This window comes from Sus scrofa, chromosome 12 (genome assembly GCF_000003025.6).
Source record: "Sus scrofa isolate TJ Tabasco breed Duroc chromosome 12, Sscrofa11.1, whole genome shotgun sequence".
Taxonomy (NCBI): Eukaryota; Metazoa; Chordata; class Mammalia; order Artiodactyla; family Suidae; genus Sus; species Sus scrofa.
This window is the reverse complement of record NC_010454.4, coordinates 45886492-45903086: the sequence shown is the minus strand read 5'-3', so window position 1 is coordinate 45903086 and position 16595 is coordinate 45886492. Positions and strand designations below refer to the sequence as shown.

The window sequence follows — 16595 nt, the reverse complement described above, 5'->3', positions numbered from 1 at the left end:
GTTCATTCCCTGGCCCGGAAACTTCCGCATGCCCCTAGTGCAGCCAGAACAAAAACAGAGTTCCCACTATGGCATGTGGGTTAAGTACCCAACTGCAGCTGCTCAGCTCTCTGTGGAACCGTGGGTTCTATCCCCGGCCCAGCACAGTGGGTTAAATGACCTGGCATTGCCACTGCTGCAGGTGCAGCCACAAAAACAAAAACTTGGTGTTTTAAGTTATATTAGCTTTCAAGGCACATTCCTGTGCCCACCTCAGGGGAGCCTCATTTAAAAAAACCATTTACAGAGTAGAAATACTGATTTGCTGCATTAAATATGCTTACTACAATGTTAAGATAAGCATGTAAGAATAGAAATAGAATATATGTACTTTACCCTGGTAGATGAGGGGAAAGGAAATATACAAGTAAGAGCAAACAGAAAACACAAATTTGTCCATGTTTCAGTATTTATTGTAAATACAAATAAGCTAATCAATTGTATAGCCCCACCAAAAAGAAAGAAACTACAATTTTTAAGAATACCTTCAGGGAGTTCCCTGGTAGGTGCAGCAGGTTAAAGAACCGACATTGTCATTGTTGTGGCTCAGGTCAGTGTTGTGGCTCAGGTTCAGTCCCTGGCCCAGGAACTTCCAAATGCCATAGACATGGACCACCCCCCCCCAAAAAAAAATAAAAGAATGCCTTCAGCCACCTTCCATTTAGAAACTGTAGTTCCCTGTGCTTAGCTATATAAAAGGTAAGACCTCTCTTATGTGTAGGGTCCCATGATGACTAAGGAAGTGTGCAAGACTTACCTACTGCCTCACTAGCTATCTCTTGCCATGCGAGAAAATAAAAGCTGTCCTCAGGATTGCAGCTTTCCTTCCAATCAGTATGCAAGATATTTGCCTTTGACAGTTAAAGTCTTTTTTTTTTTCTTTTTTTTGGTTCCTCATGTTTTCTTGTGTCCCGAGTTGCCACTGGAGTAGTTTTAGGACCTAGCTCAACCAGTACCTAACTAAGTAGCAGGTGTGGGATTGTACTCCAGTGTCTGTGCCTACACTGGAGCAAATATGTGATGATTTAGTGGTTTTCCCTTCAACATGTTTAAACACATATAAAATTTAAATCTACTCTTGGATCATTCTGATTTGACTATATTTCTCTTTTTCCAAATCCTAACTAAAATGTTTGGAATTCTCATTGCTTCACTTTGGACACTAGAGTATTGCAAAATACTGCTGTGTGATCTCTTTGTCCTTAGCCCTCTGATTTCTTATGCGTACTATCTGGAAAATAGGGAAGAAGGTGCTGTGGGTTATTGATTCTTCATGTCTAAATTTAGTGAATTTGATAAATTATTAAACGTTAAATCAGGCATTAAGAAAGCTCAGTAGGGAGTTGCTGTTGTGGATCAGCCAATTAAGAACCTGACAATTAAGAATCCATGAGGATGTGGGTTCCATCCTGGCCTCACTTAGTGGGTTAAGGATCCAGCATTGGTGTAGGTTGTAGATGCGGCTAGGATCTAGTGTCGCTGTGGCTTTGGTGTAGGCTGGTGGCTGCAGCTAGGATTCAGCCCTCAGCCTGGGAACTTCCATATGCTGCAGGTGCAGTGAAAGAAAGAAAGGGAGGGAGGGAGAAAGGAAAGAAGGAAGGAAGGGTCAATAAATTAAACATGCAAGGAACCATGGAATAAATTTTTTGTCTGTATTGGTGATGCAATTCAGTAAGGGGGAAAACAGTAGGAAACAAGGTACATTGAGTCAGTTAGAAACCATGAGTTGATTAACCATACCTGCTATTTATTTTTTTTCTCTTTCTTAAATTGTCCTTTGAATTTTGTCTTTTGCTTTCTCATCCTCCTCTTCCTGCTCCATCATCATCCTTTACTATTTTACAAAAGTCAACTGCTTTTCTAAGTGTTAGAGCCTAAGCACTGGCAACAGTATTCCTCCTGGATTTCATTGTGCATTAGTAAGGAGGCTCTGTAATGTGCATTAAAACAGTTACAGGAGTTCCCATTGTGGCTCAGTGGTTGACTAATCCAACTAGGAACCATGAGGTTGCAGGTTCGATACCTGGCCTTGCTCAGTGGGTTAAGGATCTGGCATTGCCATGAGTTGTGGCGTAGGTCGCAGATGTGGTTCAGATCCCGAGTTGCTGTGGCTGTGGTGTAGGCCAGCAGCTGCAGCTCTGATTAGACCCCTACCCTGGGAACCTCCATAGCTGTGGGAGTGGCCCTAGAAAAGGCAAAAAGACAAAAAAAAAAAAAAAAAAAAAAAAAAGTTACAAAAATAAAGATTTGCCCAAGGACTTAAAAAAAAAAAATCTGGGAGTTCCCATTGTGGCACAGTGGTTAACGAATCCGACTAGGAACCATGAGGTTGCGGGTTTGATCCCTGCCCTAGCTCAGTGGGTTAATGATCTGGCGTTGCCGTGAGCTGTGGTGTAGGTTGCAGATGTGGCACGGATCCCGCGTTGCTGTACCTCTGGCATAGGCCGGTGGCTACACCTCCGATTAGACCCCTAGCCTGGGAACCTCCATATGCCGCGGGAGCGGCCCAAGAAATAGCAAAAAGACAAAAAAAAACAAAAAAAAATCTGGAGTTCCTGTTGTGGCACAGCGGAAACGAATCCAACTGGGTACCATGAGGTTGCAGTTTCGATCGCTGGCCTTGCTCAGCAGGTTGAGGATCCGGCGTTGCTGTGGCTCTGGCGAAGGCCAGCAGCTGTAGCTCTGATTAGACCCCCTAGCCTGGGAACCTCCATATGCCACGGGTGCGGCCCTAAAAGGACAAAAGACCAAAAAAAAAAAAAAAAATAGCTCAGTGATAGTAAAAAAAAGCCAGGGAATGTGCCTTTCTCTATTCCTCTTGGTTTGGTAGTTTAAGAAATAGTGTCTTTGAGGGACTGTGAAGAGAGTCCGTTAGCAAATTATTTCATTTTCTCAGTAAGGTAGAGAACAACTGTCGAAGAACTGGTTAGATAAGGAAAATTGATAAACGAAAGTTTTATAGACTGCTTAAATTTTGTGGCCGGTGAATTTTGAGATTTACTTGTAAGGTTGCAATAAAGTAGCACTGAACTAACTCAATTTAAAACAAAAAATATGACATAAAACCTTGGATTTCTGATACTTGAGAATTCTTTCTTAGAACCCTGTCAGTACCCTGGTGGTTATTTAGGCAGTGGGACTGCATTATGCAAAACAGGCAAAGAACTCAGACTGCTGGGGGGCGGGGGAAACATGGAGTGGAATTTCAAAACAAAAAACAAGAAATACAACTTGGAAATAGGCCAAAATTTGATTGCTGCTTTGTCATGCTGATTGTGTAATTGGTAAGCTTAGGCAAGTTACCCTCAAAACCTTTGTTTCCTCATCTGTGAAATGGGAAGAATAACTTCTGTTCAGGGAGTTATTGCAAGATTGTGATTGTAAAGCACTAGGCACCGTGCCAGGCACTGGGTGGCTATTTGGTAAATGATAATTACAGCATCTTTAATTTTACTTTGTAGTGTTCAGAGCAGGCACTTAACTACTTCCACCACCATCACACAACTCCCCCCAAAAAATTTTGATGGACATGCCGTTGTATCAGATTCCAGGTTATTCAAAGACAAAAGATTGTGAAATAATGATTAAGTTGTTGCCATCATCAACAAACAATAGCTATTCAGTAGACAGCTGATTGAATGGGTCTGGGGCTCTGGTAATAAATCTGAGCTAGAGAACCAGTTTGGGAGTTGAGGCAGCCAGTCCTCCATAACAGTACCCTTATCCAGTGATTCTTGCCTCCTAGTATATACATCCCTGTGTAGTTTTATCCTACATTGAATAGAGCTAACCGGAGTTCCTATCATGGCGCAATGGAAACAAATCTGACTAATCCATGAGGACCCAGTTCAGACCCTGGCCTCAATCAGTGGGTTAAGGATCTGGCATTGCTGTGAGCTTTGGTGTAGGTTGCAGATGCGGCTTGGATCTGGCATGGCTGTGGCTGGCAGCTACAGCCCTGATTCTACCCCTCGCCCGGGAGCCTCCATATGCCTCGGGTGCAGCCCTAAAAAGACCAAAAAAAAAAAAAAAGGCCTGACCTGTGTAACTAATAAGATATTGCAGAAATTATGGTATGTGACTTCAAGGTTAAGTCATGAAACACTGCACTTCTCCCTTGCTCTCTCTGGGATCACTTACTCAGGAGAAAGACAGCTGCCATGTCATAAGGTCACTCAAATAGACCATTAGAGAAATTTGCATGGTAAAGAACTAAGGCCTCCTATTAATAGCCATGTAAGGGAGCAGTTTTGGAAGCAGATCTCCAGCCTGAGTCTGGGCTTCAGATGACTGCATTCTCATAAGAGACCCTGAACCAGAACCTCCCAGCAAGGCTGTTTCTAGATTCCTAACCCAAAGAAACTGTATGAGATAATAAATGTGGGGTTTTTTTGTTTTGTTTTTTGTTTGTTTTTTAGGCTTCTAAGTTTTAGGGTAATCTGTTATTTGTCAGTAGTCATCCCTTAGAGGAGAGGGTGGCCATGCGAGTGGATGAAGGTATCCAGAAGAGTTTATACTGAGCAAGAAGAGGGATGACAAGGAAATGCTAGGCGACAGCATGTTTGAGAGCTTGGCAAAGGGGCAGCCACTGCTCAGGTCTGGCAGTGGTTGCTAGGTGTGAATGTGGACATATGTGTTCAGATTTTCTAATCTTACAAGAGAAGCTGGAAATTCTGATTTGCAGTACAGTTAGTTATAAATGAGTTTCAAGGCACTATAACGGTCAGTCTGTCTGGTGTAAGAGCAGTGAGGAGGGTATGGTAGGACATCTGGCACAGGATCTCAAACTTGGGTGCTTAGAGAAGTACCAGTTTGATTCATTGTCTTAGAAGCTGAGAATGGCGAGTCTTAAAAAGGAGAAATTGATTTGCCGTGCATATCAAAGCTCCAGCTGCTAAAGGAAGAGCAGAAAATGGTGTTAAGCTAAGATTGAAGGATCTTTGTCCTTTAGATCTGTCACTTGGGAAATCACTGGCAAACTTAGGAGAAGGAGGAGTTGCAGAGGTGGGGCAGAAAGATGGCAGTGGGTCGAAAAAATGACTGGCGAGGGAAGAAAATGGAGACAGCAAGTAGAGACTCCCTTTTAGAGAATTTCAGTAATAAAGAGAACTTAGAAGGGAACACAAGATCAAGTAAGGGTTTTATTTTAAGGATGTGAAAGAACAGACTTGAGCATGTTTCTGGGCTGAGGAGAAGCAAGTCACTAGAGAGAGACGTGACTAATCAAAACTGGGAAACAAGGGAATGGGGTCAAGGACACAGGTGAAAGGGTTGACTTTTGACAGCTGTATACATTGTTATCTCAGACTGGAGAAAGGCGGTAAGTTTGCAGGTGAGGAAGAGCAATTGGGAGAAATCCCACCAGCTAGCCCCCATTTTCTTGATATGGTAGAAAACCAGGTTAACTGTGGAGAGTTAAAGGAGGCAGGAGTTGGTGATGGGATTTGAGGAGGGCGGGGAGGGTTTGGAATAGGCAGGGAGGGGAATGGGGTGGGGGCTGTCTGGAGGTGTTAACTTCTCCTCTGAGTTAACTCAGTGTTGTTGCTGTCATCCCTGACATCTCTATCACTGAGACCATGAATGTGCACCTGCATCCAGAGGCATGATTTTATAATCTCCTTAAGCATTGGGCTGCCTTTCTTTTCATTTATTCAATGTATATTTATTGCACGTCCACTTAGTGTCAAATACTGTGCTAGACACTAGAGAGAACATTAAACGAGGCAGTGGTTCCTGCTCAAGGATCTTGCTGCTCGTACAGATAATAGTAAGTCATCAACTAACACTATAATTTTAAGCTGTAGTAAGTATTATGTAGGGAACTCAGGAACGAAGACAACAGATTATAGGGAAACCAGTTAAGAGATAGGACATGGGACTAGGTTGATTAGGGAAGGAAGAAAAACCAAAAAAGCTTGATGGTTTGGGGAAAAAATTGAGGAAATCAAGGGATTAGAGTTTCCAACAGGTTGAAGAGAGAGTGAACACGTGAGGGTCACAAGAGAAGGGATTGTAATCAGAAAGTGGGAGTCTTGGTGTCTAAAATCAAGTCCATCAAAATCTGATGCCTTCCAAAAGGACTCTAGGAATTGGAATTCTAAATGGAGTTCAGGTGAAGGTCCTTGAAGATCAAGAGGAAGAGAAATTTGGGAGTTCCCATCGTGGTACAGCGGGAACGAATCTGATTAGGAACCATGAGGTTTCGGGTTCGATCCCTGGGTTCGCTCAGCAGGTTGGGGATCTGGCGTTGCCATGAGCTGTGGTGTAGGTCACAGACATGGCTCAGATCTGGCATTGCTGTTGCTCTGGCTGTAGGCCGGCAGCTACAGCTCCGATTAGACCCTTAGCCTGGGAACTTCCATATGCTGTATGTGCGGCCCTCAAAAGACCAAAAAAAAAAAAAAGAAGAAGAGAAATTTGGGGACAAAGCTGTTGGGTGTTCATCTGTATGGACAGTGGAATCTCTTTTAAGATTTAGTAGGAATTAGGGTGAAGAGAAGACTGGGAGTAAGATAAAGAGTAAATTAAAGATAGTGACAGGGATGTCAGAAGGTGACAGCAACAAAGAATAGAAGATGCCCTGAGCCTCAGAAGGGGCTCTGCATAAAGGTGAGAAAGAAATGGTGTGGAAGCACAGGTTCACATTTTGGCCACCTTAAAAACCCAATTTTCATTCCTTCTGCAGGTGTATTTTAAATACCTGGAAAGGCATTTGTTGAATCATGCAAATGAAATGATATTTCAGATGCTGAACAGTCTTTCTGGGTTAATCTCCTTTTGTTTTGTTTATTCCTACCAACTATTTAAGTAATGTTGGTCATGTCTCTTGGTGATCAGTACATTCAGCATTTTAAATACTGAGAAAGAACAGTTTGGGTCATTTAGTTTTTGCCCCAGACAGCTTTTAAGTTTTACCTCTTTGAAAGAAAAGCATTTAAGTCCAGAGTTTGGGGCCACAGGACTGAGAGGCTCTTTGAATTCAGCCTGTAAAGGAAGTGGCTCCTCTGAGGTGAGGTGGTTTCTCCCCTTCTTGGAGGAGTACCTTCTTAAAAACACGACTCCCAGGCCCTGTCAGTCATCAGGAGGGCTAGGGGCAGGTGTGTGGGGAAGTACCTGAAACCAAATCCTTTCATAGGCACCTAGTTTTGTTTTGTTCTGGGTGGGGTGGTGGAATATTGGGAAATGGCTGCTGGAGGCTGGGATTTGCTAGGGTTGCAAAGGAACAGCAATTAGAACGCTACAGTGGTGTCATGAGGAGGTTTGGTCTCTGAATCTCAGTTCAGACTCAGAAGTCTTTGAGGGCTAGACTGCTCAGTGTAAGTCCGGCAGTGGTGGCTACTTGGAGGAACTGGGCATGTGGGTACTTTTCTCAAGGGTATTCAAAATTAGAATGATTTAACATCTGTGCTGCTCTCACAAAATGTGCTGCATCAGGCCCTCTTACTACCAGTTGGAGCCATGACCCAGACTCTCGCTGAGGGCTCTCTATCTCTGACCTGTCACTATTGGTAGTACTTTTAAAACCCAAACAAAAAGCTAAACACTTTAGATCCCTGAAAGAAAGTCAAGTGGGTATGTGCACAGACACTATCTAGAAAAAAATACCATAGGTCTGAGAAAAGATTTCAGAGGAGCCAAGGGCTAGGCAGTCATCCACTTCTTTTCCCAGGTAGGCTCTCTTGCCCTCCTGCCTAGGCCTCACGGACTTCCTTCTTGTTTCTGGCACCCAGTTTTTGATATTTCTTTAAAGCAATGTTTAATATCCAGCAAGCATACTAAAGGAAAAAGAACAAAGAAGCAACTGTAAGAAATATCATGAAAGTATGTGCCTCATGGAAGTATGTCTGAATCTTTCTCTTCTCAGACCTGAACTTTGTCTTTCGGATACCTGAAAAATAAAGCAAATATGTCCTGTTGTGGTAACCTCCAAATTAGGATAAAGGGTTAAAGTGCCACCCTGGGTTTCAGATGACATGGGCTTTAGTCAGTGCTCCACTACTGCCCTGCTCTGTGACTGGGCAAGTCATTTTATTCTCTGAACTTCTATTGATGTATCAGATTCACTGTTGCAAGCTCAGAAATGAATTCTGTCTTAAGCAAAATATTTGTTAGAAGGATGTCAGAGCTTACCTAATAGATGAGAGGGTAGAAGACCAAACTTAGAGAACAGGCAGGAACCAAGGGTATTCAAGAAAAGCCTGGGAGCAGGAGCAGACTGGTCTGTACCTTGCCACTCTCCCCATAGTAAGTATGACCATCACCCCACGATCCCTCCTCCCTTGGGTCACTTGCCTGAGATTCAGGGAAGTATTCCAGCTTGCCTGGGCTAAACCGTATGCCAGCTTCCGCAAGGCCCTTTGCAGTTCCACAGTTGGAGGGCCCCCCTGACCAGGCACACTAGGATTCCCTAAAAGGAGACTAGGGGAATTTAGGAAGGAGAGCTCTACTGCTAGACAGCCAGAAACCACAGCTATGAACCCAGATATGCCCCAATCTGTACAAATTGGAAGGTTGAATTGTATGGTCATTGGTAAAATCATTGATGCTAGATTGTGTTTTTGTCTGATTTTTGCTTTTCATCGTCTCACCTGTGACCTATGGAGGTTCCCGGGCTAGGGGTTGAATTGGAGCTGCAGCTGCCGGCCCAGGCCACAGCCACGCCAGATCCTTAACCCACTGAGCAAGGCCAGGGATAAACCCAAATCCTCTTGGATAATGGTCGGTTTGTTACCTCTAAGCACAACAGGAACTCCCTATGTGAACATTGCTAAGATGCACATGTTTGAGTCAGAAAAAGAACAGTTAGAAGATCTTCTCAGTAGATGAATATTCACAATGAACAAAACAAAAGTAATATTCTGGGGATCTTTGCCCTCCAGTTTATAGTCTATAGGGAAAGGACCAGATTAGTCCTAATGGAATTTGTCCCTCAGCCTTGAACAAACAGACCTTTTTTTTTAGTTCTTAGATTGTAGGAAAGTAGGAAAGGCGGGGGAAGTCGATGCACCTGAAGGTGGTTGTGCTGGGCATTGTGCAGCAGAGATTGAAGTGGAAGATCAGCTGGAACTAAGATGGTGTGATGGTTGTAGTTAATGAGTAAGAACTGGAGCCTTAGGTTCTTCTCCACTTTGCCAATAATTGGTTTACTAATAAACCCCAGCCTCTGCTTGTCTGCTGATAAAGAGAGAAATAATCCTCTCTTTAGGGAGTTCCCTCATGGCCTAGCTGTTAAAGGATCCAGCATTTTCACTGCTGTGGTTTGAATCAGTGCTCTGGCTCAGGTTCAGTTCCTAGCCCAGGAACTTCTGCATGCGACAGGTGCAGCCAAGAAAAAAGAAAAAGAAATAATCCAGCTGCCTCTTTTCATAGGCACATGTCTGGGAGTTTATGCCCTGGGGAAGAGGGTTCCGGGTATTCATTTCCATTCTAACATAGTCACTTGAACATATGGCCATGTGTGCAGAGGATAGGGTTGGAGAATGTTTAATTACAGAGAATAGTATATGGAATGTTTAGGTTTGGATTTTTTTCCCATTGTAATCTAAATTCCTTTAGGATTACAGAATCAAACTTTTCTCACTACCTGAAAGTGTGCTTTTGACTTTTGTAGCCATGTTTCATCCATCAGGGCACAGCAACTTTGTCCTTCCTGTTTGTCTGTTTGTTTGTTTTTTCCCATTATATTTTGTTTTGTTTTTTTATTTAGCCATACTTTTTCAGTAGGCACCAGTATTGATAGCTCTGTGGTCCTTTGGCCACTGGCCTGATATTTGAAGCTTTTTATTATGAAATTACCTTTCTGTGTGATGTGGTCACACTCAGTGGGGACATGAATTCCATTCTAACTAGTGGGATTGACAGAGGGCTGCCTTAGTATCTTGAATCTAAAATTAAACAACTAAGCAGAAAAAACTTATCAGGAAAGGGGAGTGTTGTTAGGAGGGTGGAATGTATTTGAAAGTTTTCCAAAGATGAATATTCTTCAAGATAAAAATATAACAGTTCAGATTATGTGCATATGAATTTTACATAAATGCCAGCTAGCTCACTTTGTACAATTATAATTTGTGCGGTCAATATTACACAATAATTTACCTGTGAATTTTGGCTTCAAGCAGAAGTGGCACACTCAAGAGTTTGGCATGACAAACATTATAAACATAAAAATCTGCTTTCTTCATTTTAATCTTGAAGTAAAAGTATTATACCCACTTTCTGAAACTTGATTTGCCATAGTAAATGATTGGTTTCTTCTTGTGTGCTTTGTGTAAAATGAAGAATGCCTCTCAAACTAACATGTAGCCGTTTGGCCAGGTGTGTTGTTCCTTTGTTTTGACTCCTTGGCCAGCAGTTGGTCATGGATGATCACCCTAGCCACATTCCTCATAATTATGCTAACCTCAGAATAGTTAAGTATTTTCTTCCCTTTGTTGACCTTTTCCTCTATACTTTGCCTGAGAAGAAACTGCCAGTTAACAAATTTCATACTTTGGAAAATGCTTTTGATTAGGAAGGATTGGCCAGAGTGCTTCCCCAAATTACTTAAAGCAGAGTCCTCTTTCCTCTGTTTTTGAGACTACAATATTACCATCATTCCCAGTTTCTTTTCTCTACCGTCCAGCCCATCTGGATTCATCTCTCAGCCAGATGTTCTTCATTCTCCTCAGTAAAGCCTGTTCATGGCCTTAATGAGGAGGAACAAAAGGAATGAAAAAAGTTGAGATCTGAATGGATTTCTGTCGTTTTCTTTCATTCTCGTATCTACTTTTGTTTTTCAGCTGCACTCACAGCATACAAAAGTTCTAGGGCCAGAAATCAAACCTGCACCTCAGCAGTGACCCAAGCTGTGCAGTGACAACACCAGATCCTTAACCCACTGTGCCACAAGAGAACTCTTTTTTAATGTTTCTATTCCTGTATCTACTTTTAAATTATGTTCTATAGAGAAGACACTGCATTTCATCTTGCATAAACTATATCATAGAACTAGAACAGCATAATAGAGGGTTCAGAGCAGGAACTTTCAAGTCAGACCTGTTTGAATCCTTGCTCCTAAGATTGCTAGCTAACTGTATGATCTCAGGCTGATAATTTACCATCTCTGAGCCCCTCAGTCTCTTCCATGTAAATTGGGGGTAAAAAATAGTACCTACTCTGTAGGATTGTTGTAAGGTTAAATGGAATAATGTAAAGTGCTTAGCTCAGTGCCTTGCTGGCAGCTGGGCATCTACTTAAGTTAACTACTATTAGCTCATTTCAGACAACAAACTAGGGATGACTTTCTGTTTGTTGAACAAATGATTTTCTGGCAAGAGGAGAGTAGATATTCCTCAGTTGTATTCTGATAAAAACTGGAGAACTTCACTGTCACTGTGTTAGAAAGATGATCCTGTGTCACTTTTTTTTTCTTTTTACGGCTACACTTGAGGCATATGGAAGTTTCTGGGCTAGGAACTGCATCAGAGCTGCACCTGCGGCCTACAACGTCAGCTTGTGGCAACGCCAGATCCTTAACCAACTGAACAAGGCCAGGGATCAAACCTGCATCCTCATGGACACATTGCTGAGTTCTTAACCCTCTGAGCCACAACAGGAACTCCCTGTGTCACTTTCTTATCAAGCAACTAATTAATCTCCATTTTTAGATTCAGAAAGTGTTCTTTATCTTGTGTTTTACTTAATATAGGAGTTCTTAATTCTTTTGGGGTTTGTGTTGGTGTTTAACTTGGCATCTGTAATCAAATATAGATGTCTCCATAAAATTTACTGGAACAGACCTCTTCCTGGGCTAGACTCTAGAGAACTGGTCAGTTCAGAAAACTTGTAAAAGTTTTCACCTACCTCTAGGTTTTAAATTAGAAGCCAACTCTGTGATGCTTGACTCTCTAGGCAGCTGCTTCAGAAAGACTTGATATTTACGTAAATGAATCTCTTGCCATTCTGGCAAGATATACTAAGCCTTTACCATACACTGAAGTACAGATGATTAAATTTACATAAAATTTTCTTTTTTTTACCCTTTTTGGCCACACCCATAGCATGTGGATGGTCCTGGGCCAGGGATCTAACCCACGCCAGAGCAGTGACAAAGCAGGATTCTTGATCTGCTTTACCACCAAGGAATTCCCACATTTAATTTTTTTTTCCATATTTAATTTTCAAGTTGAACTTCATCTGCCTAAACTCTAGTGGTGGCAAATTTTATTTTTTCACTTCCACACCACTGTGCTGCCATCCCATCTTTGATAGGATTTATAGAGTTTTGACTTTTTTTCAATGATAAAAAGGGATTTTTGTAATTAGCTGCACTTTCATCCCTGGTCCCCTTGTGACCAGCAGTTTATGCCACTTATGTGATGATAGAGGAGTCATAATCTGGGGCCACAGAATAAAGAGGATTGATCGTACCATCCAGAGTGTGTCTGCCATGGCTCTCGGGGGGCCTAGACTGAACCTTGTCAGGCAGTCTCCTGGCCTAGCTGGTTCCACTGTGCATTTTGTTCTGTCACAAAATTTATGGATATTTGTATAAATGATTCAAATAGAATGACTTCTTTTCCCCTATACCATATGTGACTTTGACTCCTAGTCTGTCTTTTTATAATTGGGAATTTTCTAGGTACCTCTGAGTTAACCAAGGACCCTTGCCCTCCACCTCGACCCTCCCCTTGTGAAAGCACTTACATACATTTTAAAGAACACAGTTAGATAATGCTGTAAAGCATAAGCAGCAAGTGTATCTAAGAACAATATTATAGAACTCTCAAAACCAGGAAGTTCATGTGTTTGCCAAAGAGCAACTACCTTTGTCTCACAAAAGGAATGACTGAAGTAAGCTCTCAACAAATAGACTTTAGTAGACGTCGACTACTCTGTTTACTGGAAACTAAAATGCCCACAGCTATAACTTGCCTGCTGATAGGTGGACTAGCCTTTATTTTGAAAATATTTTCGTTTAGTAGAGCAGACAGTTGCTGTGTTGGCAGAAGTGTGAATTTCATTTCCTGTCTGTGGTGTACCCCACTCATCCTGTCACTCAGACATTTTGTTTTAGGTTTTTCCCGTAATGTGGGTGAAACAGAGTGTCCCACAGCAGGGTGACATGTGCATACCATGAACTGAACGTAACAAGAGACAGGACTTGTGCAACAGACCACAAGGGCACAGTGCTTTATTTAAAGACCAAAACAAAACAAGGCAGTCCCTCCCGGCCAGCATGCAAATTTTTAGATGGCCTCTGTGGTGTCTTATGGTCTCTTTGGCAAGTTACCTCCAAAGTTTATCAGCTTTATGCCATGTGATTAAAGAATTGGGTCAAAGACTAAGAACATACTAGAGATGATTTAATTTCGTTTGCCAATTTATTGTCAAACATTTATATTTTTAGTCCAGTAATCTACCACATATATTGAGTTCTGTAATAATTATTTTTTACCTGTGAGATTAAAGAAATTCTATTTTCTTCTCCTAAATGACAATTCCTGTTTCAGTGATGGGTCACATAAAATAGTGTGTGGAGAACCCTGGGATGAATTCATTTATCCATCAACTATCTATCCAGAGCCTAATATATGCTTGGCACTATTTCCAATGTTGAAGATACAGTACTGAGCAAAGTAAAGTCTTGCTCTTCATGGAGCTTATATCCTGTTACAGAGAGATGACCACAATCAAGTATACAGGTGGATAAGCATAACTTTAGTTTATGATAAATATCCTGAAGGAAACAAAACAGAACAACAGGATGGAGTATGACTAGGATGGAGGGAAAGGTGTCGGCACTGGAGCTGTGACTTAAATATCGACAGGCCAGAGAGAAGTGTCCCAGGTAGAAAACAAAGAGCACAGAGGCCCTGAGAAGGGGCCTGAAATGTAGAGGAAACCAGGTCATAGGAAACAAAAGGAGGGGGTATAAAACCAGGGAAGTATCTCCACGTGGAGGGCACACTCTTGGGTGAAACACACTTCCTGCATTCTGCTCCTTTTCAGTGCATATGGAAATGCAAGTTTGTGAAAGTAAAATTCTGAGTAATATTTCAGTGTGATGTGTGTGTGTTTTAAATATAAACCTGTTTTGCAAACTTCGTATCTGTTAGCTAAGTGTTGTAATATTTCACATCTGATTAAAACATTATTGATTAGCATAGGTCTATTAGTTATTGATAACCATAGATCTGTTAGTTGTTAAACTAATATTTATTAAGAGAACTACTCTAAAAAGCTTCTTATTCATATTGACTCCTCACAACAACCTCATTTACTAATCCCTGTTATATAGATAAAGAAATTTAGGAGTTCCTTTCCTGGCTCAGCGGAAACAAACCTGAGTAGCATCCATGAGGATGCAGGTTCGATCCCTGGCCTCGCTCAGTGGGTTAAGGATCCAGCATTGCCATGAGCTGTGGTGTAGGTCACAGACTCAGCTTGGATCTGGTGTTGCTGTGGCTGTGGTGTAGGCCGGCTTTGGCTACAGCTCCGATTCAACCCCTAGCCTGGGAACTTCCATATGCTGTGGGTGCGACCCTAAAAAGACAACAACAACAACAAAAGAAAAGAAAAGAAATTTAGGCCCCTGAAAATTTACTCAGGTAGGAAATGGCAGAGCCAGGATTCAAACCCAGGCAGTGTGGTTCCAGAGCCTTCACTCTTAACTGCTGCCTTGTAATGTACATAGAAGGTTATAAGTTTTGTTTCAGAAAAATTATCTAAAATAGACCAAACTGTGTGAGTAACCAGAGTCTCTTTTTTTTTAATTGAAATATAGTTGATTTACAATGTTGTATTAGTTTCTGGTGTACAACAAAGTGATCCAGGTGTACATATATATACATATTCCTTTTCATATTCTTTTTTATTATGGTTTATTACAGGATATTGAATATTGTTTCCAATGGTATTAAGTAGGACCTTGTTGTTTATCAGAATATCTTTTGATTTAATCTTTATGTCATCCCATGAGGTTGGAACTTAAGAAGAGGGAAGAGAAAATAATCCCGAAGGGATCTCCATCTTCCTCTTTTATTTTAACTAATTTATTTGTACTTTTTCTTTATAGCATCAGTGAGAGTTTTCTAACTGTCAAAGGTGCTGCCCTTTTTCTACCACGGGGAAATGGCTCATCCACACCAAGAATCAGCCACAGACGCAATAAGCATGCAGGTAAAGTTCCGCATATGCCATTCCTTTCTTGGTTTCTTTGCCTTTTGTTTTGTTCTAAAAGGCTGACTACCTCATCCCCATTTCTCCAACAGTTCTGTAATAGTGAAAGAAAGTATTGCGCTGTGCTATAGTCACTTTTCTTTCTCTTTCATAGACCATTTTTATGGCACTTAGCAGAATACCTTATACATAGAGTAGATGTTCAGCAAATTTTTGTTGGAAAAAAAAAATAATAAAGTACACAAATATGCTAAAGTCTTCATGTGACTTTTCGATTAAGGTTTTGATAGTCAGCTAAGAGATGTTCAGAGGTTTCTTCAGATGCTGTGCAGCATGAACTAACCGACAATGACATCTTTTCTCTCTGCTCTCTGGTGATGTTATGAGGGAATGCTATGGTGTAGTACTAATATAAATTCACTCTCACTATTGTGATAACAAGAGTTACTGTGTTACATATATGAAATACTAGTCCTTAAATACCAGTCTGCTTCTTGATTGTGTTCACACTAAAAAGACTGGAAATTTAACTCAGAGGATGTGTATAGAAACGAGGAATCATCAAAAAAGTGTTCACTTAGGGATGAGTGTAATACTCTGATTTTGAAATAACCTGCTAATTTTCTGCACCCAGTACCAGTGTAAGGCTTTTCCCCCATACATCCAAGCAGTTCTCATCCCCAGAAGGGTATCCTACAATTCAACTCAATTCTGACACTGTCTGGTAGTATTAGATTCCACAGGTTAAGGGCTGTTTCTAGGACTGCCTGGCACTCCCCACTTTAAATGCCAGTCACAAAGTCCACATTGTCTATAGATAGGAGGTTCCAATAACCCCTTCCTTGGGTTTGTTTAATTGGCTAGGGCAGCCCACAGAACTCAGAAAAACATTTACTCACTGGATTACTGGCTTATAATGAAAGAATATAACTCAGTAACAGCCAGATGGAAGAGATGCCTAGCGCAAGGTATGTGGGAAGGGACATGGAGCTTCTGTGCCCTCTCTGAGTGTACCTCTCCCCAAATCTCCATGTGTTTACAAATCTGGAAGCACTCTGAACCCTGTCTTTTTTGGGGTTTAATGGAGGCTTTGTTACATTGGCATGATTAATTAAATAATTGGCAATCCGTGTAACCTCCAACCCTCTCCTCTCCACAGATATTTCTCTAGTGACATGGTTGATTGCTCTGGCAACCAACCAGCCCTCCAGCCTTAGGTGCTTTCCTAGAGTCAAATCATTAATATCGCAAAAGACACCTTCACTGTTCCCATCACTTAAGAAATTCTAATGGGGAAGTTCCCATTGTGGCTCAGCAGGTTAAGAACCTGACTAGTATCCATGAGGACGTGGGTATGATCCCTGGCCTTGCTCAGTGGGTCAAGGATTCAGCGTTGC

At 41.6% G+C, this 16595-nt stretch overlaps 1 protein-coding gene across 1 annotated transcript in view; it reads left to right on the top strand.

Moving 5' to 3' along the window:
- Window positions 1-16595, top strand: part of SSH2 (slingshot protein phosphatase 2) — a 267618-nt gene that overhangs the window by 182634 nt on the left and 68389 nt on the right. Inside the window, 1 exon segment of the mRNA XM_021067518.1 lies at window positions 15095-15198. Within this exon segment, the coding sequence (XP_020923177.1) occupies window positions 15095-15198 (104 nt within the window).